Genomic DNA, 22,261 nt, shown 5'->3' on the forward strand with positions numbered 1-22,261 from the left:
GCATAGGCTAGTGCTACTGCCACCTATGCATCAGAAAGAAAAGCACCTTCCAGCCCACAGCAGCAGAAGACTAGAATTGACTCCCAGAAGACAGCCATTGATCAGGGGAGCACAGGGGGCAGAAGAAGGAAAAATTGTGGAAAAGTGTGTCGTACGTGTGGTCACTCTCCTGATGATTGGGGTATCTCTCTCCTGGCCGTCCATCAGGACCGTGAGGCTGTAGGTGTATTCCACTCCAGGAGTCAGGCCAGAGATAACGATGCTGCCAGAATCAGAGATGACCTCCCGAGGAGCCTCTCCACCTTGGCTTGGGCGCACGCCCAGCTGCAGAGAACCAGCAAATACTTTTCAGTCTCAAATACTCCTATCCCAGCTAACTACCAGCATCCTGAGTTATTATCCAACATGAGTATCATAGGCCCTTATGCTGAAGGCCAACTGTTAATTCTGTAACTTGTGTTTTAGACTTGACCTGAAGCCCAGAGGACATGCTTGTATTAATCTCTGACCTAGACCTGCCTGCTGTAGCAGCATGTCATTTGCACCTTTTTCCTTTGTGCTACTATCTTCACTGCAGTCCATAGTAAACAGCTTTAATCTGTCCTCCTTATCACAATGATACACAAGATAAAAGAAACATGGGACTTGAGTTTCCCCTACCTTGAAACCAATCCTGGGGGCAGGTGTCCAGGTGATGACAATAGAAGTCTCAGTCACTTCTGTGTTAAATGGAGGAACAGAGCCAACAGGCTGATCTGTGAAGTGAATTGACAGGGTTGAAATCTAGCTGCTGTGATAGCACCAAACAAAAAACTGGACCTATAGGAGTCCAAATAGAAAGAGGTATGTAGTAAGACTCTGAATCACATTACTCTGAAAATTTGGGAGGGATCTGACAGGTGACTTCTGTCTGCTGCTGGGATTGATAGACACAGTATGCAAGTGGTCTACTCACAGCCAGTGTTTTTGTTGTTCCTGATGAAAATGAAAATATTGAACTGGGCCTTGTAAGTCTCTATGCATCCAACCCCAGTAATTTTGGGAATATTGTTTTTGGCATGATACCTAAAGTGTTCCTCAAAAAGCAGCTTTTTTTCCTTTACCCACCATATGCCATTCAATCAGCAAGAACACCCTTGTCCTGTTATCCAGCTGTCCCAGCTAGGACCATCTCATCCCTCTCCAACATCTTCAACTCTTTTGAAGTCAGCAGAGTTAAAGGGAGCTCAAAGTCAATCTGAGGAATCTGTGGTCTCACTGATATCTGTCAGGAGCGTCACACAGAGCCAAAGCCTTTGTGTACCCCAGAATCAGTCCAGATAATTCCACAGAGTTTAATCTGAATTGACTTCATCATTAATGAAGAGACTCGGTTTATTAATCTATAGTGTTAAACTGGACTGGTTTCATTCAGATAAGCCAGAATTTGAAGGCAATATTCATCTAAGATATCCAGTCATATCCTAATTGAGAAATATTTATAGATAAGGTTGTCTATCAGCAAAAAGCACCTTGCCAAGGTCAACAGTGTTACTCTGATTAGAAGTTTGAACCCTTGTTTTAACTCCACATTGTTCTAAAAGAAACCACATTCTCTTTTGAAAAGAGGATGTGGTTCTGGGCTTGGATGGCTTTGAGTTTTGTTAGTTTATATGACTGCTTCATCATTATTTAAACAGCGAATCTATTTGTTCTTTCTAGAAGTATGTGTGGGTTCTTACAGAACTCCTTTTCCTCCCAAAATTTGCCTAATATTTCTTCCAAGCCAGCAGCACAAGTAGAGATGACTGACATTTAAAAAACAAACAAACAAACAAGGACAGAATGCAATGTTTGTGTCAGTTTCTGTAACTGCAGTTGAGCTGCTTTAGATGTTATGGTTGGGCTTGAGAAATGACTGCCTTCAGCTTTATACAAATGACAGAATAATTATTCATTGCCCATATTAAGGGAGCTGTTTGCTTTCCTTGATTTGTCATGCCAAAACCAAACAACCGGAAAGATCAAGTAAAATTACTTTTTCATTCAGTTAAACAAAAACTGAGGTACCAGTAGTAAGTTTTCCCTTTTGTTTTTTATCACCAAAAAGCCAAAATATATTTTATGAAAAGTTTTTTGATGCGAATAACACTTTTCCCTGCCAAATAGATCAGAAAGAACAACAAGGAGTACTTCCCAAGCAGTTCTGCTGGAATGCTACTTCAAAAGGCTGCTTCTGTAAACCAATTCACAATAGCCACTCTCAGCACAAGTTCTGAAGAAACACCAGGGTGTTAGGGAAGAGGAATATGTGCCTATTATACTTACAAGTTGTGAAGACTCCAGTCTCTCTGGCACTTTGCAAGTCATCTTTAACTGCCACAAGGTACACTGTGTACTCAGTGCCAGGCTGCAAGTTCCTGAGAAGGTACTTGGTGGCAGAAGGTCCCACATTGTAGGTCCTTGGTTGACCTCCTCTTGTGGGACCTGCAGTCAGCCGGTATCCTGTGATCACAGCATGGGGCCGCGTCCACAGCACTAACACTGAATGCTCCGTGGTATTAAGAAACCTCAGTTTGGTGGGGGCATCGAGCTCTGGGCAAGAAAAAGCATAACATGCATCAATTTTCCAGCTGAATCTCTACTTCACCCCTACTTCCAAAGCATGTCTGTTCCCATGCAAAACGCATGGATCTACAATGAAGTTGCTGAGCCTGTACTTCTCACTTAGGTCGTGAGTGCAGCAGTATGGAAGAGAGAAGGTGGGGACTATGAGACAGCTGGAAATAGAAGCAAAATAGCTATATTCATGCCTCAATGCCATCCCATAGTATGCTGGGCCAGGCTGACCTGCGCATTCTAGGCTGCGCCGATTTGGGTTGCTGCCATACAGGCCATCCCATGGGGAAGTCAGGCTAACACTGAGGCGAGACAGATGAACCCAACCGTGCTCAGGAATGTCAATAGTTTCTCATGAATGCTGAGCATTTTTTAAAAATCAGCTCAGTTTAGACTTGTCAGCATAAGCATGGAAACCTAACTTTAGCCCATTTTTCATTAAAAGGATTTGTTCTTTTAAATCTTTGCCCAGTCCTACTCCCTGTCTGCTCAAAATCCCTTCGCAAAACAAAACACTCCTACTTTGTCATTTTAATGTAAAAATAAATAACAGTTAGCAACTTTCTGCAGAAAACCAGTTCCTAGATCTACTTAAAAAATAATCACACCATGGAACTGACTACACAACAATTCTAAGCATGCTCATCTCTCCCTCAGGACTCACGCAACGGCTCTTATCAGGCTTCCTCCCCTTTTTATCACTACCTCTGGGAAGCTGCTAAAACTGATAACCCAGAAAACTACATAAACAAGAGGCTGAAGCAACACAGCTTCTTCAGCACTGCTCTGGAGTCCAGTGAATGGTAGAGATGTCGCTACCTTTGGCTGAGACAAGATGAGGCTCAGAGAGGGAAAGACACTTAAGCAATTTGCCCCCACAGTGCTGCAGTTAAATGAAGAGTTTCACTCTGCAGCACTGGCTGCAGCAAAGAGTTTATATCATCTACACGACAAGCTTCCCCACCTTTTCTAGGCCCCAATTATATGTCAAAATTAAGACCAGTGAAGAGATGTTCCATCAATGCTCTTTTCTGATGGCAAATGCTTTTTTTTCTCCCCCTAAGTAAATAACATTTTTGTGATAAAAGTTAATGTTTTCATCACTCTCCTAGCAATTCAGTGAGAATCACTTTTCATCCTTTTTGTTTTCTCCCTTTTTGAGGAGAGAGGGAAAAGGAAGCAAAGACTTCCTTCTTCCACCACTTCCAAAGTTGGGGGAGATCTAAAAGGCAAGGGTGAATGTGACCCTCCCTAGGTCCACCTCCAACCCACGGGCTGAGAGTCAGTGTTATCTCTTCTTGGTACTTAGATCTGTGCTAAGTCTCATCCAACAAGGATTGTACCCTCCTCCGATTTTTAGCCTACAGTCAGTTCCTTTCTGCACAATTGAATTTGCCAGCTCTATTAGGCTTTTATCACTTCCTCTCCCCATACTAAAGGAAAAATGGGAAGATTAAAAAGCCACACACACACTCAGAGTTTATTTGTAGAGTGCTTTTAACGGAAGGCGGAAAAGAGAATCACATTTACACCGTGGGAAGAGACTTTTGCTGCAGGGTTTTCCTTGGGAACTCTCAATGATTTCTGTTTCCCAGGACTTTCGATTACAGGATGCAATTTATGTGAATACTTTCTGAAATGTGGTTTAGGCAAAGCAGTTAAGCGGATGATCATAGCCTATGGAAAAATTATTCTAGACATTTGTAACTAGCCCTGTGCTGTCTGAATCAAATGTCTATGCTTCAATGTATACCTCTGTGTGTGGACTTTCAGAGGGGCTCTACACCTAGCCAAGGCTTCTGAAAACAACCACAAAAAAATTACAGATCTAACCGGGAACAGAGCCCTTGTTCTAAATGCCTCCAGGGGAGTTCGGGCTCCTAAGTCACATCCTTGATTTTCAAAACCTCACTTGAAAGAAAAGGGAGGGTGTTCACACCATCTGTGACACTCAAATCAGGCACCTATGTCAAAGGACCAACATAAGGATCCCATTCTCCCCGCATAGTCAAGGGAGATGGTAAGAGAGAGGGGCATTATTTGTGGCTCCTAACATTATGAAAGTAAATAGCATTTTCTCAAACAGCATGGCTATATTCACAGATTATCCCATTTCCTTTCCTTCCTTTCCCTCTTATCTTTATAAGAGTTGGGCAGGATTCTCAAATTGCTCTCATTTACTGAAAAGTATCAGACCAGCAGCAGATGACCACAGCTGAATTTTGGTCCTTTGGATAACATGACCCAGTCAAAGAACACCGCGAACACCGAGTCACCCTTCTATTGCCCAATAAACAGGATCTGTTTAAATGGACCACATCCCAGGTTCTGTTTGATCTGCTTCTCTCTGATCAAAAATGGAGATAACCACTATGCTAAACTCCTCTTCTTCTATCTGAAAGCCTATATCTTGCCCAGCCACTGCTCCTCTCTTCTCTTCAAAGCAAAGCAAAAGCAATGCCTGACAGGCTGTATACTTTGCTTGTCATCTTGCCTCATACTGGTGAGGTGTTGCACAGCCACTAGATCATTAGCAATCAGGTTCTGAGAGATCCTGCACAATGCTTCCTGAAAAATATATGTTCTCCATGGCTCTTGTCAACAGTCCATTGAGGACGCTGTAAACCAGTTCCCCAGGTTTTGCTGGGATGACAGTGAAATTTCTGGGGTGGTGAGACAGCCTGTGGAAAGCCAGGCATGATGTGGCAAAGCTTAAAAGGACTGCATTTCATGACAAGGCCTGTCCTTACATGTGCATGCAGAACTCCTACTGCTGACACTGGAGCCAAATAGGTATGCAGCTGTCAGAAGAGATAGGGATTTTCAGAGCAATCTCAGCAAGTCTCCTAAGTCATGCTGAAACTTGCCCTGAGGTACCCTCAAAAAAAAAAAGAAAAAAAGAAATCATAGGCTGTGATCTGCGCTGTAAAAGAACTGCAGGGCCCATCAATTCTCAGTCAGTAATAAAAAAGTTGAATTCCAGCCATACAAAATTGTTTTAAAGTGCCATGAGAGTTAAACTCCCATTGGAAAGCCCTGGAGGAGGATAAATCTGCTGAAGAGATCATTGTTTGAGTGAATGAATTCCCAGCCCTGTCATCCTAGTTATGGGATACCTCCTGGGCTATAACTGTTGCACTTTAAGTGCTCTGTTTATATATTTCTCTAAGCGACAAAGAAATATGCACTTCACACTTCAAAAGGTTGAAAAAAGCATGAAGGAAAGACACTTACTGGTAGTTTGCTCTCCAGTCAAGGGTTTGCTCTCCCTGCCATGGCTCACAGCAAAGATCTTAAAAAGATAGGTTGTTCCTGGGAGCAGGTCAACAACTTCAGCAAATGAGCTCCTGGTGATCGGCAGTCTCTGGCCATGCTGGCCAGGGCGGTTGACAGGGATCACTTCCACTCGATAGCCAGACACTTGGCTTTGAGGTGGGGTCCACATGATGGTAATCTTGATATCAGAAACCTCCACAAACTGCAGATCTTTGGGTGAAGGAACTTCATCTGAAAGGAGAGCAACAGAATAGTGTTAGAAGGAGTCCTTAGCAATTGGCAGGAGAATCTATAGGTTTACATGGAATAAAAAAAGTGAATTTTGATTGAACAATGGATAGATCTAGAATATTTACCAAATTAAAAGTGTCATAGTAACCTTACTGTAAACACGTATACACACATTCCCAGACAATATTCAAGCAGACTACAGTTCAAAATGTCACTACACAGATTTAAGTATTTATGCCTTCAGTCATAGAAGGTATCTTGCTGTCACAGTAAGAGAACTGAAAGACCAGATGTAATATGCTACAGAACTTCAACTATGTGCAGAACCAAAAGCTTGGGTGGGGGCAATTACTCCAGGGGTTGGAAACAAGAGCCTCCTTTAAAAATTAAAAGAGAGGGTTTTCAAAACCCATGGCATGCTCTGAATGTCTATAATTAAGTTAAAATCCATCTTTTATAATTAAAAAAGTACAGGGTCTGAGTCAAAGCCAAAATCCAGTTCCCTGTGTGCTGGTCCACAGTACTGCACCCTTGAATTCCTACATTCAAATTAAGTTTCTTCAGATTAGGACTGATACTGCCCCAAGGTTAACCAATGCACATTTTTGGAAGATACAGATGCCAAACCAGAAAATCCTTGAGCTGAGTTCATTCCTGGTAAATTCCCATTTGCAAACACGTGCTTGCAACTTGCAGGACCATCAAATTCCACTGCTACCACATCAGATCCCAATTCTTTCACTATCCTTTCTTTTGGTTTGGCTATTCAGCCCAATTGGGTAAGTAAAGAACCCTGAAACCAGTAGTTTTTTTAAATTGTGGGTGCCTTAAATTTAGATCTTATAGTGTTATTTTGGCACATCAGTCAATGCTTAGCAATCTCCCATCCCCACTGACTGCAATGGAAAATAACCGTTAGGACTGGAAGGGAGAGGGAGAAGTCAGGTGAACAATTCGCATTTGTGTTGTGGTGTCTGAGTACCTAACCGTAAACATCTGCAGGCCAAGTACTGAGGCAAAATGATTTACCAGGCTCTTAGGAAGATCTCTCAGCAGAATCCCCTTAAGACAACTTAGGAAACGTGATCTCCCTTTTCCATAGACACTGTGCAAAACCAACCTTCTGACCTGCCTGCAGTCTGATCCCTAGGAATTACAACCCTAATAATGCAGGGTAGTGGCTTGACTGTGTCAATTCATTAGAGAGTATGACTTTACTACAGAACTTCAATACCAGTGACATTTACAATTAGAAAACCCAGCAACAATTACAAAAATCAGAATTGAGTCCATTTAAGGATTCATTTAGCTAGAGCAATGTGAACCTGCATTGCTATTTGGCTCTGTGTACTAACAGAAAACCCAGTGACTGATATCCAGAACACGCTGACCGTTACCTGTGCGTGGGACACCTGTAGTTTCCTGTTGGATGAAGATAGGAGTACTCTCCTGATTTTCTTCCACTGCGTAGATGCTGATGTTGTACTGAACACCCGGCATCAAGTCACTGAGTGTTACAGAGGTTGCAGTATCAGGCAGGTTGAGTTCTGTGCTGCTGCCTTCCACGGAGGGTGTGTAGATAATTCTGTAGCCTAATGCAAGACAGATGTAATCCTTAGCCACAATCATTGAACCAGCACAAGGAATGCTGGAAATGAGAACTAAACTGATCTCCCTACTGAGATTTCATAAAAATAGTCCTGAACTTCAGTAGGACCCATGGCTTGCCTTTGCTCATGTCCCATCTGCAGATTGCATGCCCATAATCCTTACAAAGCATAATCTGACCTGGATTAGAATATTTATAAGCTTTGACATGTGGATTTAGAGTCTATACAGTTCTCATGCTTTTATGTATCTGTCATCCAGACCATCCCAAAGAGAAGGTCATGGAACTTGTTTTTATTTAACCAAATCCAGAAGGAATTGTTTTGCATCCAGCCTCCTGAATTGCTTGGTTCAGACAGTGAAACCAAATAAATGCTGAACTGCCCATGTGCTTTCCAGCTGGTGCCTCAGACTGGGCAGAATTATGCACTAGCCCTCTGATTTATACCTCTGAGACATTTTGGTTTTTTACCTAGATTTCAGATTCTACCAACAGCGCAAAATAGATGCATTCCAATTAGACAAACCTGTGATTGGAGCCTGTGGTCTGCTCCAGCTAATGACAATTGATGTGTCGTCTACACTGTCCACAGTGTGATCGGGAGGTGCATCAGGAGCTGTTTAAGGGAATAAACAGGAGGACAGCAAGCATAAGGATAAGAAGGAACAAAAATTTATTGAGCAAACAATAAAAACAGCTTTCGAAGAGCAGCAACACTTGCCCACACATACCTGTAGTCTGTGAAGTAGACAGGATCAGATTCTGCTCTCCTTCTTCAGAGATTTGATAGACATTAACGATATACTTGCGACCAGGAAGCAAGTCAGGGATGTTGACAGAAGTGGCTGTGCTTGGAAGATCTAAGGAAGGCAGGATAGAAAAAAATGACTTAGTAATTCTATCTTCTTGCTTTCTGTCTCTCTACATGAAATAATTGAGACCTCTGTTCTAATCTGGTCTGAATAACAGTCTTCCTGTGATAAAACAGCAATTTTTCTGCACTGTGTCTTTAGTGCACATCAGAAGAGTTGTGTGGAAGGTTGGGACAGGTCTCCACTCTCAGCAAGCAGGCAACACCTAGGACAGCAAGGCTTGATGTGTGATATGGTAGGGCAAATTAAGCAGCAGCCCCCTGCACACTGCTGGCATTTACCCACCTCAGCTAACCAAGTACTCATTTCATACCCTGACTGTTGTATTTTCAATACAAAAATATAATATATGGAAAATATTTCACATGAATAGGTTATGTGGAAAGACTGACTCATGAGTGGAGAAGGACATTATGAGGGCTGATGAACAACTCTCCCCCCTCCCTTCCCCCAGATGTCCACCTACATGCCAGATGTAGGAAATTCCCCATGAAGGAGCTCCTTACTGGCCAGACTGAAGCCAAACATCTTAAGGGAAACAGGGAATTGCCTTTCAATTTGCCTGTAAACCTCTGTCTTCAGACAGATGAGCTCAGGAGCTGCTTCACAACATAGCTCAGCTGTCTGGGCAGTCAGTGTGCAGACAAAAAAGGTGGTGATATTGCTGGCAGTCCCAGTGTAAGCCACTTCTGCTCATGAGTTCAAGCCTGTGAGTTCAGGGGAGCAACAGTCCAAGGAGAATTATTAGGTCAGGGGATTACTGTTCTTTTTCTCATGTTGTTCTTCTATTGTACTCATGTCCAAATAGCTATTATAGCAATATCTCACAAGGATTTGAGGTTATTACCATTGTTAAGACAGGAAATTAGGAAAAAGAAGTTAAGATGAAATTATGTGTGGTGACACAGGCTGTACAGTGGATATTGGAGAAGTGGATTCAATTCCTAGGTCTGAGTCCAGTGCCTTTAACCAGCTTCCTGGCTTAGCTAAGTTGTCACATTATCAAAGATGAATAAGATCTGATCGAAACAGAACAGCCAACAGAGTATACTGGAGCAGACATCTATGAGATGACAAGTAGCCAAGAAAGGGTATTTGGGAAAGATTTCTCTCCATCCATTCTGACGGAAGGACAAAGGTATAGCAAAGGAAATTAGCCAGATGGCAGGTTCGAAAAATATATTTGGTTCTCTTCTCATCTGCACTGCTGCTCACTTCAGGATGCTGTGGAAGCTAGTAAATGTACATGACTTCAAAAGGCAAAAAAGACTGGAAAAATTCATGGAGATAGAAAGAATAAATATATCTACCCATGGTTATTACAAAACTGCCACCACTGGCTCAGGGAGTTTTCCCCTGCAGGATCCTGGGACAATATTCTGAGGAGGTATTGTTATATACTTCCCATGTTATTCTACTCTTCCTTGGACATGAACTTACAGCTATAGATGGAGAAAGGACAGTGAACTAAGTCAGCTTTTAATCTGAGCTAGTCCTGTTACGCTCATATCCTAATTGAATCATACTGAAGGATAGCGAGATCCTCACTATTTACACTAGCTATACTGATTGACACAAAAAACAGCGATGTACTGTTAGCAATGCTTTGGTCTAGTAGACTTAAATATTGTCTCACCAAGATACTGTGGCTCATCGCCCTCCTCACTCAGCTCATACTCAACACGGAATCCAGAAACTGTGTCAGAAGCAGAAACCCAGGAGACAACAAAGCTGTTGGCTGTGATTTCCGTGACTGACTCTGAAGTAGCAACCACAGGAGGAAGAAGAGTTGTCTCTCCTGAAACAGTGTTGCCTACAAGAGAAAGAGAGGTTTCATTAACCTTGACTACTTTTGTGTTAACTGGGATGCACAAAACAAAAACGTAGGTGAAGGAGATTAAGTTTTTCTGGATGCCCTACTCTTCAACTTACTTGTCACTGTTGTGGTGCTGGTTGTGGTAAAATCAAAGCGGGTGACTTCTTTGTGGCCGTACTGCTGAACACTGATGAGCTGTCCTTCATATATCACACCAGGCTTCAGGCCTGAGATGGTGTAGGAATTCTGGTAGCCGGGGATGGTGGCTTCCTTCCACTGCCTTCCAGACTTTTTCTGCAAGAACAAGGGACACCCCAAGAGTGAGAGACTCCCTAGCCTGCAAGCAGAGGTACCTAGTGATCTAACCTGCACGTGGTTACTGAGCACTTCGATATTCAAACACAGCTGTGACTTGAATGGTTAATGTACAGACAGAGGCAAGTCAAAGGAGATGAGAAAGGTACGCCAGGAAGCAGGGCTAATCATATTTCAGGTGATTAAGTTTTACTGGGATAAACTGAAAAACAATCTAGCTTTGAACTTTTTCCTTTAGAAGGAGCATTATTTGTAATATAAATACCAAACTCATTCCTTTATCAAAAATGCATTACAGCATGAAGGAATGGCTGGAAAATGCGTATTTGAAGGCTGTTCACAAGAACCGTCTAAGCCATCATCTGAAAACAATATACAGAGAAGTGCTTCCCTTCTACCCTACGTTTGAACTCTATGGGAAGCTCTAAAATAATGCTCCATCCTCTGAGGTTTGTACTCCAGTGCTTTAAAGTCCATTTCATTCAGGCCTTGATCCAAGATACACTGAAGTCAGTAAAAAGACTTAAGTGCCTTTAATGGCTTTGGATCAGGGCCTTTATTGTTCTCTTAATAACAGGCAGCATCAAGGTACTAATGGTCTTAATCATTAAGTGGTCTTTTGTGAAGCTGTACTCAGGGGAACTGTAATACAACTCACCTACATTGGTTAAAACAAATCATTCCTCAAATATGAAGAAGCCAACAAGCAGTGGTTAACCAGCTTTGGTTTAGACTTTACAGAAGATTGGAGATGACGGTTTATTTAATCCTATACTAGCTTTTGTATCTTCATATCCTACTCATTTCTACCTCCTCATTAACAGAAAAAAATCTACCCCAGTTGTCTCTGGCTAGGCACACAGTACTAAAAACAATGTTTCTTAGGAAGCTTCCACAAGGATTTACATTACTTAAAGTGAAGAAGGATATAAACTTGCTGCTTACTGTTCTAGTGCTTTGGTTAATAAGATACTTCATGAACACAGTGACCACTAAAGTTTGGGCAGGAAAACATCAATTGTTTATACAGCACTGGTTGTCTTTGTTTCTCAGAATAACTGTTGACCTCAACAGGACAAGGACTTTGAATTAGTGACAAGGTTTGCTGAAGTTATGTCAGCCACTTCTTTCACACACAGAAAAAGCCAAATAAAAGTATTTTTGAGGAAGGAATGATGATGAATGTAGCACTCACTGGTCTCCAGCGCAAAATGTACTTGGTGATGTGAGATCGTTCGGGAGCATTCCACTGGATGGGGTGCGAGTTTGGCTGATTTGTACTCTCTGTGATGATCACCTGAACAGGCCCAGCTGACCCTGAAAATAAAGAATTGCCATTTTTACATATTGGGGATGCTTTTCTTCTACCTTTTTTGTGCAGTCATCAAAAAGCAAGAAAGTTGTGTAGCTCAAATACCATTTCTATAGACAGGAAATAGGTCATATTGTCTTTCTATCTGTAATCCTTCGTTGCTCCTTAGAAAGCTGATGAATTAGAATGTATTCTGTGGGGGAGTTAACATGTGCAGTTTGGGTTTATCTCCTGTGTGTTATCAATGAGATAGAAAACTGGAGTGGTCTAGTATAGAAAAAAGTCCGCAATGCAAAATTATATTGTTCAAAGAGAGGGAGCTTCTCAGCAACAAACTGTTTCTGTTGATTAATATCTTCTGCACTGTGAGCAGGATGAGGGCAAATTCCTGATCTGACATTGAATACACCCCGCCAAGAGACACTAGTCTTTTACTATCTTACTAAATTTCTTCATCTGTTGATTTGAAACACTGAATTTTCATAACTCTCTGGAGCACTCCAGAGGCAGTGAGGCACATCTTCTGCACACAAACCATACCAGAAGGGCTGGTGGGAGCCTTGAGGCAAACGAGGTCCATATATTCATGAAAATACAAGTTTAGCAGTGGTCTAATGCTTAAGACTACCAGTTGCATTTAGCCACATCAGGCTCAGGCATATTTTCTCCACAAAGCCGTCTAAGAGAGAAGGGAAGGTTTTATGATGCCATGGTTCTCCTTAGAGTCCCTCCCAGCCCTGCTGGGGAGGTTTCACTGAACACTCTGCAGCAGTGTGCTCCTGTTAGTTCTCAGAAAATCCCAGCAAATAGCAGCCTGGAACCTGCAGGAAGGTGTCTTGTTTTAGCCATTAAATACCTTCACCATCCCTCTACTCCTAACATTTCTAATTATAACCTATTTGGACAACTGTGTAACATATATACCTGCTCCATATTTCACGGGACTTCCAGGCAAACAAACCTGTGCCCACAGGCAGAAAATTTCAAAGCTCACCTAACCCTGAACCTACATTCAGAAACATTAGATTTGGTTTATTTACACATTTTCAGTCACTCTTGTGCCTAAGGAAGCTCAAAGCCCTGGTCGCCAGTCTGGAGGCATGCATATTTCACATAGCTCAGGGAGATGTTTGTTTAAGCAGTCTGACAGGAGTCAATGAAGCTCAGTAAGCCCAAGTAAAACCTCAGAGGGAAGAAAAAAGTCTAAAAGGCCTGCTTCTTATTCTTGCCGTCCTTAGATTGCTGCTCCATAGAAAGGTAGTCCCTAGTTCTGCCTGCCAAGTACTCCCCTTGTTTCTGGCTCATTAGCTGCATGACCATGGATAGAAATTAGGTCAGTTCATTGACAACACTGCTGCGTATATGTCAGGTTCAACAGGGTGCTGTCACAAAGACCTTCTATACAATGTGTGTGAAGGAGTCACAGAGAAGAGGTACTCCCCTTATGTGAAGCATTCAGTTGCAATGGACATAAAAGGGGCTAGTCCCCTTCTACAGCAGGGTCACCTGTATTAAAACCCTCTTTCTGAATGGGCCTCACATTCCCTTTCTTGCCTTGCAGGGCACTTACGGGATAAATACATTATAGCTACAAAGTGGACAGATGCTTCTTAATCTATCTTAATATAAAAGCAGAGAATCAACTCAGTATTGAAGCTGCTACATCCAATCTTTACACAGTTCCTCCACATTTATGCTCAGAGGTGGGTTGGGGAACCAATAACTTAAGCAGTCTGCTCCTCCCAACAGGGAAGCCACAACACAGCCTTAATATTTCACCTTATTCAGATTAAGACAGTGGTAGTTGCAACCTTAAACAGGAAAGTTTAATGTTTGTTAAGGAAAGTTAAGTCCCCCTATGTTCTGTTCAGGGAACTGAAACAGAACAAACCAACAAGCAGGCATTGCCTGTCCCTATAAAGATTTCCTGGAGCTGACTGAGCGAACGAAAGCTCAAATATTTAATTTCTTCAGGGCACTGATCAGGAAAAATGCTTCATTCTATGCTGGATTTCGCTTCTGTAATGAGTGAAAAAGGAAAGACTACATGTGTAAGACTTCTAAGCAATAGAAACTGAAAATTGCATGTGTGATATCACTGGATACCAAGAGGCAATGTAAACCCAAGCCGTTATTCTCTAAACTAACCCTGGTCTCAGGAATAGCTGTTAACAGTCTGGCCCCCTCTTTATACTCATGACACCTGTTTGTGTCTGCCAAGGTGGTGGTGGTGGAAATGGTTCTGTTTAAAAAGGAAACCAAAAGGAATAATGTACAAACATCTGAACAGGTGAGGGGTGGAAAGATTGCTTTCCTCATCTCTTACTCAGCAGATGAGTTAGTTATCCATTGTGTTTCTTACCAGGATAAGTCTGCAGCGGCTGGCAATGCCATTCTCCAATACCACGACCATAGCAATAGCACTGGTATCTGACACCATGGACATACTTCTCCCATGAATCTCCGATTTGGTAAAAGGTACGGGTTTCTGAATCCTGGCACTGATCTAAAGGCACGAAAAAGACTGTTAACCACTGCATGTTACTAAAACTATAGTGAGAAATCTATGCCGAACGTGGAAGAGGAAGCCACAAGAGACTTTTACACAAAGAAATGTAACACTGACATTTTTTTGCAAACATAGTTACAAAAAGAGAAAGTGGCAACAGAAATTGAATCTCAAATCAAAGTTCTTGATGTATCACTGCACATGTTAAGGTAGGTACTAGGGGGCTAATTCAGCAGTAATGCATTTCCTAAGATACTGTTAAGTACAGGCTGTCCACCTGGCAAGCTTCCCACTGAAGTCAAGAAAGGATTTATTTTGAACTGTCTATTGTGGAGCCCATCTCTGCTCCAGTCAACTAAGTCTATCTCTCATCCAAAGCTAAACCATGCTGCTCTCGAGGAAATCAATGGCAGAATTCCTACTGGCTTCAGCAGAATTCATTTATACTTTATAAGTCCAAAGTGACCCATTAATTTTCAGCAGAGTCTTTCCAGATTTACCATTGTATAAACCAAAGGAGGTCAGATCAAATCCTGAAATCATCTAGGCTAGTGTAAATACAACACAGCACCTGCACCTCAGTACACCTTCTAGTCTGACCTATGCCTGTGTTTCTGGCTCAATGGAAATTTTTAGTGAGATCTAGAATTATGCTTACTTGGATAAACAGAAGCCTCGTTTAGAGGGAGCCAAAGTTAAACCAAGCGCACCTTTCTAGACAGCTGAAATCATCCCCTCTCCCCTTCTTTCAAAGAAGTGATTTTCAGGAACTTTACAATCCAAGTTCCTCCAGTGAACCTGTACAGACGTTACTGTAAATAAAGCAGAACTTAGCCACTAGTACTTTCTAATAGATTTCCTTGGCAATACTTTGAAGTTCTCTGGATTTAGTAATTGCAAACCAAACAGCCAGGTCTTATCTTCCAATCAAGGTTCGCTAGGGAAGGGGGGAGGCGGAAGAGATGAAATCTCATTCATGCAGAGAACCATGATGGTTTTAGCTAACCTCCAGAGTGCTATTAACACATGTTCTCATCCTGAGCTTTCTCTCTTTGCCAAAGCAAAGGGCCGCCAAAAAAATCAATTTAGTCCAAGGTAAGTTAATATAGGCTGGCGCTCATTCCTCAGTTCAATGAGGAGATCTAAATGTTTTAGGATAGAGAAAGGAAAGAAAACTGATCTTACCATCAGTACCTAGCTGCATATTATTAGCGTTCAGTCTGAGCGCCCTGCCTGCTGGGCTGACAGCTCAGGTACCACAGTTCAGCCAAATTGCTCCAGCCTGGTGTTAATATGCCCTGTTACCACAACCTGCTATATTTTAAGAGGTATGTTGCCACAATCCATTACTACTGCATCATCATTGACTTCTTCTGTGGCATGTCTGATAACCCAAGGTTATGTCTTTAAAACTAGGAATCCCCTTTCACTTACCCCCCAGCAAAACCAGTGTTACTTCTACTTTTGCAGTTGTGCAATTCAGGGCAGAAAGCAGGCAAAGACTGGGTCCATATTCACATTCCAGTTTCACCATACCATAACCAGTTCCTACACAGCCACAGTCTGTGTTTAACAAGTGAGAACAGCTGGTGACTTACCAACAGGATCGCATTTCCATCTCCCCCGGCCCTGGCCAAAGCATGTGCAGTTCAGCATGTGCCCCTCATCATGACGCTTGTGGAAGGTCTGGTTCACATCATAGGTGATACCGTCCACAATGCACTGGTCTGAGAAAGAGCAGAGACACTTCTGTCAGCAATAGCTCTAAGCGTTAAGACAAAATCCTTTTGTTGGCACATTGTTCCTTCCTCTTGATCAGCTTACAGAGACTGACCACACCAAGCTCCATTCATGCCAAAGGGAGCCCTCCTGCTACCTGTGATTATCACAGATTAGTGCTGCATACATACCGCTGCTCCTGAGTTCATTTATCAGCACTGTGTAAATAAGCAACACTTGCAGAAAAGAGGTCTGCAGGATGCAATCTGAAGTACTATGTGTTACTCAAACTATAGAACTGCCTGGTTCTTCCTTGTGAGGTATTCCTCATGTGAAGAAAAATCTAAAATAGCACACTAACTCTCACTACTTCCTCTTAGGAAGGTCTAGACTGGAATACTCAGTGAGTACTGTCTGAAATCATTAGAACTATACCAGGAGAAAACGGCTAATCCAAATTCATAAAGATACCATGAAGAGGTATAAACATCCTCACAATGTTATTCTGCCGAGTATCTCTGCTACATTTTGTAGTAATCTGAAGACAGGAGCAAATCTATTACACATCCAAGTCACTACTGGTACCTACTAATTTACTATTCCCTCAAAACACAGTAACCAGATCCCATGCTTAAGTACAATGGTATCTGTCTGTTAAGTTCGATGACAATGTGTCAATCTGATCTGCCCACAATTCCCAACACCAGTCTAATCATAGTGAGGAGCAGAAAGACAAACAAGAAAACCACCCCAGAGGCATGTTGTTTTGTTAACTGGGACTCGAGAGACCCAAGTTCAGTTCCGGAGTCAATCACAGACCATCTGTCCTTGGGGAAGTGACTCAGTTAATCCCAGGCCTTCATTCCCCACCATACTTTCCCACACCACGGGCATGGCGTCAGGATAAACCAAGCAGTGCTCAGACCCTCTTACGGGTACTAAGGGCCTTCTCTGGCTGCTGTGTTTAAACAGCTCTACTTAGATAACCTATGTCTTTTGAAAAAGCAAAGTACCTCTACTCTCCCTCACCAAGAAAGACCACTTCAACTCCAGAATGAAACTGCAGAGAACTAGCTGTGTACATAGAAAAAAGGAGTGTCACAGACCAGAACTTTTAGCAATGCATTTCTCACTATTCTGAAGTAAATGCATTTTAAAAAAAACAAAGCGCTAAACAAAAAAACCCACCTCCCAAAGCCCTTGACTGAGCCTTTCCCTATAAATTATATCCCATTTCAGCAATGGTGTTAAGAGACCTTTCTTGGCTGCTTGACAGCAACCCCCTGCCTTTTCCAGACATGAAGCCAATGCTGTGAGCTAGCTGTAGGATGATCGAATGTCTGTGCTTTTAAGTCTTCTTTTTTTGGTATTACTTAAGCACTTCTCCACTTGGACCACTCATATAAATAAATAAATAAGACTAATCTCAGTGCTGTCCTGCCAACTTTTCATATAGATTAGCAATCAAAGGACTAATCCGGTACAGAGGAATTGAAAATTTCACTGCAGAACAATAAAACAAGACAGCTCTACTTTTAAACTTCAGACTAGTCTGGAGTTTCTTCCGTTCTTGAGAGGGGTAGGTGCCTCTGCTGGGCTTACTGTAAAGTCACAGTAGACAGAAGGAGGTAGGGATACCTCCTGTTTAAGCTCATCAAGTTTTGCCCCTGCTTGCTAGCCTGCAAAGGCTGAAATAGACTTTTTTCAGCATGTAGACAAGACACGAATTTCACACAGTCTGATTCTCTTTCTACTCCAAAGAAAAGTGTGATAATATACAGCTTTTGAGCCTGGGCTTGAACTCATCATAATGGAAAAGAACACCAATTTCTCACACCTTGCAAACACTTAGACTGAAATGGTGATATCAACATGAAAATCAGTACCTCTGAGCTGGGAATAGGCAATGCAAGTCCATTCTCCGCGGCCATTTCCTACACAAGTACATCTCATCATATGGCCCATGTCATGTTGTTTATCCCACTGGTCCCCAACACGGTACATGACACCATCGTTGGTTGTACAGATTTCTTCATGGGCTGGTTGAGAAGAAAGCAAAAGGTTACTTTATGTGGCTGGAATTAATAAGATCTTGAAAGCTTAGATGCCCCTTCATACTGCATAGTGCTTTCTGTGTCTGCAGCTTTAGGCACCCACTCAATTTCGAATAGCATTTTTGCTGGGTGATGACATTCTCTAAGTGCAGATCCCTTGTAGGGGATCATCCATTTTAATTTTCATTTGAAAGCTACTAGAAATAGCTTCTGTACAATGTCCAAGGGGTGCTGTGTGAAAGAATCAGTTCTTGTTACATACATGCCTTTATATGAACACAGCCATTTGAAGCCCCACGTGTTCCTCAAGCTGTTAAAGGGCTCAGATACTACATTGCCATTAGTTACGAAAGGCCTTCTATTTAAGAATTGGTAGTCACATTCCCTTCCACACGTCCCCTCCCGACATCATGGAGATGTGCATGGGTTGTAGGAATGGACCACAGTACTGATTTTGACATTACTGCCATTTTCAGGGTAACACCCTGATATTACTAGTACAGACTTAATCCTAACCACAGATCTGGCAAGAGGAAGCAATGAGCCATGAGGGAGAAGCTTTGGCAGACACAAGATAAAAACCTCACTTGTTATAAAGCACTACAGTCCAATGCTCTCCAAGGGTTCTACACCAGTTCGCACCAGCTGAGAAGCGTGCCTACCACTGACTTGTAGCAAAGGACTAACGAAAATTGCCTCCTCCTCGCATTGCCTAAGTCTCTGCTAGAGGTGATCAGTGGGGAAAAAAGGACAAAACAGAACTTCAGAAATGCCATAAAGGGTCTTGGGCTGGGATGCAGCTCATTGGAAGTCATCAATAACTGACAACAGCGGACAGCTCTTTACTTTCCAGCTCAAAGAACCACTTATAGGTATTCCATAATCCCTTTATGGTTCACAGCCTTACCAGCCATAGGGCAGAAACCAAATTTCTGGTCAGCGTCATAGTTCTCAGTGGTTCCACACCACTTCATGTTGTCTCTCCGTCCCTCAGAAGTACAGTCAGTGTAGTTGCGGTTGTTGTACAGGAAGGGGAAGTGGCACAGAGCACCGTTGGAATTGCCACCACGTGTCTGGACCAAAACTGTACAGAAGTGAAAAGAAAACAGACGCAAATCAAACCTGTGCTCTCCCTTAGTATACAGGGAAGAACTTGAAAAACAAAATACTAGCGCTACTTTTTCCCCATGTGTACCCTATATATTATCCATGGGCCTCTTTTCTTGGCTTTAATTATTTCACAAGGCCAATTCAGTTCAAACACTGCTTTGGAAGGAGTTGTGGAGCCAACAATGGGAATTCCTGAGGGAAAGGGAAAACCAAAGCTTACTGTGTTTGGGAAGCGGCTTTGCAGATCCACTGTGTCAAGGCCCAGAGAATCAAATAAACTCACAGTTCTCAGCATACCTGTATTACCTCACTGAGGCTATTACCTAATTGTGCCCTTTGGCTTAAAGTAAAGCTTTAGTCCTCAGGAAAGGGTTACGATTCGGTTATGTACAACAGGACAAGTCAAAACCTCCCTGCAGGTTGGAAGCTTCATGTTTTGCAAGCAGCAGTGGAAAGAGGGCAGTAATCTACCTGAACTACTCACCTCTTGAGCAACTCTGCTTTACAAATAATGGAGAACAAGGAGGCAATTGTTGAGGTTTTTCTATATTGATATTTCTTATTCCCCACAGTTTACCACAGGAAGCCTCACTAAAACAAGAATGTGTGTGTGGATAGGGACAGTGGTTTTTTGTTTTGTTTTGGGTTGCTTTGTTGTTTTTTTTTTAAAAAAAAAAAAAAAAGAACATTGTATGTGCGGCAGAGAAAGGCTCAACTTTTATCAGAAAAAATGACTGAAGCAGAACAGACTAAAAAAAACTACGAAGATTAAGAAGTATTTTCATGTGGGAATGTAAAAAATTCCCTCCAAGGTCAGGTCCCAGAGAAGCTGCCTGGATACTGTTCCATGGATGTCTGATGGGCTTTTCAGGAAGTGCAACCACACAGGTAGATCCGTGCTGTGGAGAGAACACTGACCATCCACAGACAAGAAGGAATGCTGCTGCATTAGTCATGCACCAGCTCTTGATCAGTGATCACAAATCACATTAAGATTACTGCTATATATGGCAACCTGGCTAGATAGTCAGGACGGAGGGAGTGACAGAGGACTGCACAAACTGTACTCCATGGATATCCTCCTCTTCACAGCCTAATATGGGCATTACTCTAGCAACTCAGCCAAGCAAAGGCAAAGTTTAAGTATTCTTTGGGCGAAAGCTCTATGCTGATGAGGTACTCCTGTTCTAAGGTCAGCTCAGAGGAGAAAGAACAGGACTCAAACCTGTATACTTACCTGTGTACAGACACCTGTATCAGCCTGAGCACACTCCAAAGATGCCAAGATCACAAAAGTGCCCTCACTCCAGGCAGCCCTCCATTCACAGGACTGCCTTGCTGTTGCGGTGTGCCTAGAGTCCCTTCAGACTACCAGAATTGTTCAGGCAGCCTGTCCCTATGTTCTCTACTCTTTCCTCCATCTATGCATGAGGGTCACGTGTGTGTGAAGATCCTCTGAGAAGAACTTACCGTTCTGCTCGGTACAGAAAGAGTATCTCCTGTCCTGCTCAAAGTTGGAAGTGGTACTGCACCAGAGGTGTCCATCTGTGCGACCTTCAGTGGTGCAGGAATAGAAAGTCCTCCCATCATAGGTGAAAGGCAGAACACAAGCTTCTCCATCAGAATTGCCACCATATGTTTGGGTCACAGCTTTAAAATAAACAAATCATAGCATTAGACTCTGGCTTAAAGCAATTCACAAATCTTAGGGCTCTGAAACAGCAATAGAGCCTCTGGGCCAAGTTGCTGGCTGATGTGAAACCACACTGACTGCCATGGACCTGGGCCAATACACACCAACAGATGACTTAGCCCCACAGCTGTGTCACTGTTTTACATTCTTTTCCAAACATACATTATTGCAGCTCAGTTTGAATAAAGTTATTAATGCTGCTCCCCAAGGGCTGTTTTCCCTCAGCAGGTTATATATAACTCACTGGGAAACGTTTCTGCCCTACAGAACCAGACCTCAAATAACCAAAACAACTGTTTCTTCACCCCTTGTACCTTTCTCCAATATGTCTTCTTCAGAAGACATTTCTGATACATACATACAAAAGGATTTTACTTTGAAATTAAACTGCAGGGCACTGCCAAAGATTTCACTGGACTGAACAGGCACTAAACACAAACTCATACCTATTTCCTGGCAGCTGACTCCATTGCCCAGGCAGGTACAAAGCATTTGCTGGCTGCCCTGTGTCTTGAGCCACTGCATACCCACAGAGTACACCACTCCGTTATCAGTTATGCACTGGCCATATGGCTGAGGCTGAGGTTGTTGGGGCTGGGGCTGGTACAACGCAGTCTGCACATTTGTGAAACTAGGAGAGCCAGATCCTGCAGCAGAACATGGGAGAAAAGTGAGATGTTACATGCAAAGCCAAAGAATAGAATGCTTCAATTACATGCTGAGATAATAAAACTGTAGGCACTCCATCAGGCCAAAGGCATAACTCTCTTAGCTTCTCCAGACATATATTAACTATTCCACCTAGCAAACTTCAAAATTAAAAGAACAACTCCCAGTTCTGCTAATGATAGCCTCTGGTTTCTACCACTATAGAGTGGCTTTAGAAAGGATTAAGAGCTTCAACTTCTTTTCATATAAATTTTTTAAAAACAATCATATAAAATTAATTTTAAGGAAATCTGGAATAGAAAAATCAAGATCAGTGACAAGACAATAAAAAAACTACCAAGGAAGTAGGGACATGAGGTAAAAAGGATTAATTTTGCATTTTTCAATGAAAAAGGAAAATAAAACACAAATGTATTAATTTACTCTGGAATTTTTAAACTTTGAATCAAAAGGGTTTAGTCCATTCTTATTTGGAATA

At 42.3% G+C, this 22,261-nt stretch overlaps 1 protein-coding gene across 6 annotated transcripts in view; it reads right to left on the reverse strand.

The window, feature by feature from the left end:
• The window catches only part of FN1 (fibronectin 1), a 55,408-nt gene that overhangs the window by 25,107 nt on the left and 8,040 nt on the right, over window positions 1-22,261 (reverse strand). For all 6 annotated transcript variants that reach the window (XM_064452114.1, XM_064452115.1, XM_009501674.2 and 3 more), the window contains exons 7-22: window positions 21,561-21,761; window positions 20,892-21,071; window positions 19,219-19,395; window positions 18,144-18,296; window positions 16,137-16,265; window positions 14,392-14,535; window positions 11,913-12,034; window positions 10,519-10,696; window positions 10,223-10,399; window positions 8,446-8,574; window positions 8,241-8,330; window positions 7,503-7,697; window positions 5,833-6,105; window positions 2,308-2,574; window positions 661-755; window positions 156-324 (exon numbers count right to left, since the gene is read on the reverse strand). In XM_064452114.1, the coding sequence (XP_064308184.1) occupies window positions 156-324; window positions 661-755; window positions 2,308-2,574; window positions 5,833-6,105; window positions 7,503-7,697; window positions 8,241-8,330; window positions 8,446-8,574; window positions 10,223-10,399; window positions 10,519-10,696; window positions 11,913-12,034; window positions 14,392-14,535; window positions 16,137-16,265; window positions 18,144-18,296; window positions 19,219-19,395; window positions 20,892-21,071; window positions 21,561-21,761 (2,679 nt within the window). The remainder of the gene's footprint in view (window positions 1-155; window positions 325-660; window positions 756-2,307; window positions 2,575-5,832; window positions 6,106-7,502; window positions 7,698-8,240; window positions 8,331-8,445; window positions 8,575-10,222; window positions 10,400-10,518; window positions 10,697-11,912; window positions 12,035-14,391; window positions 14,536-16,136; window positions 16,266-18,143; window positions 18,297-19,218; window positions 19,396-20,891; window positions 21,072-21,560; window positions 21,762-22,261) is intronic.

The sequence above is a fragment of the Phalacrocorax carbo genome, chromosome 5 (genome assembly GCF_963921805.1).
Source record: "Phalacrocorax carbo chromosome 5, bPhaCar2.1, whole genome shotgun sequence".
Taxonomy (NCBI): Eukaryota; Metazoa; Chordata; class Aves; order Suliformes; family Phalacrocoracidae; genus Phalacrocorax; species Phalacrocorax carbo.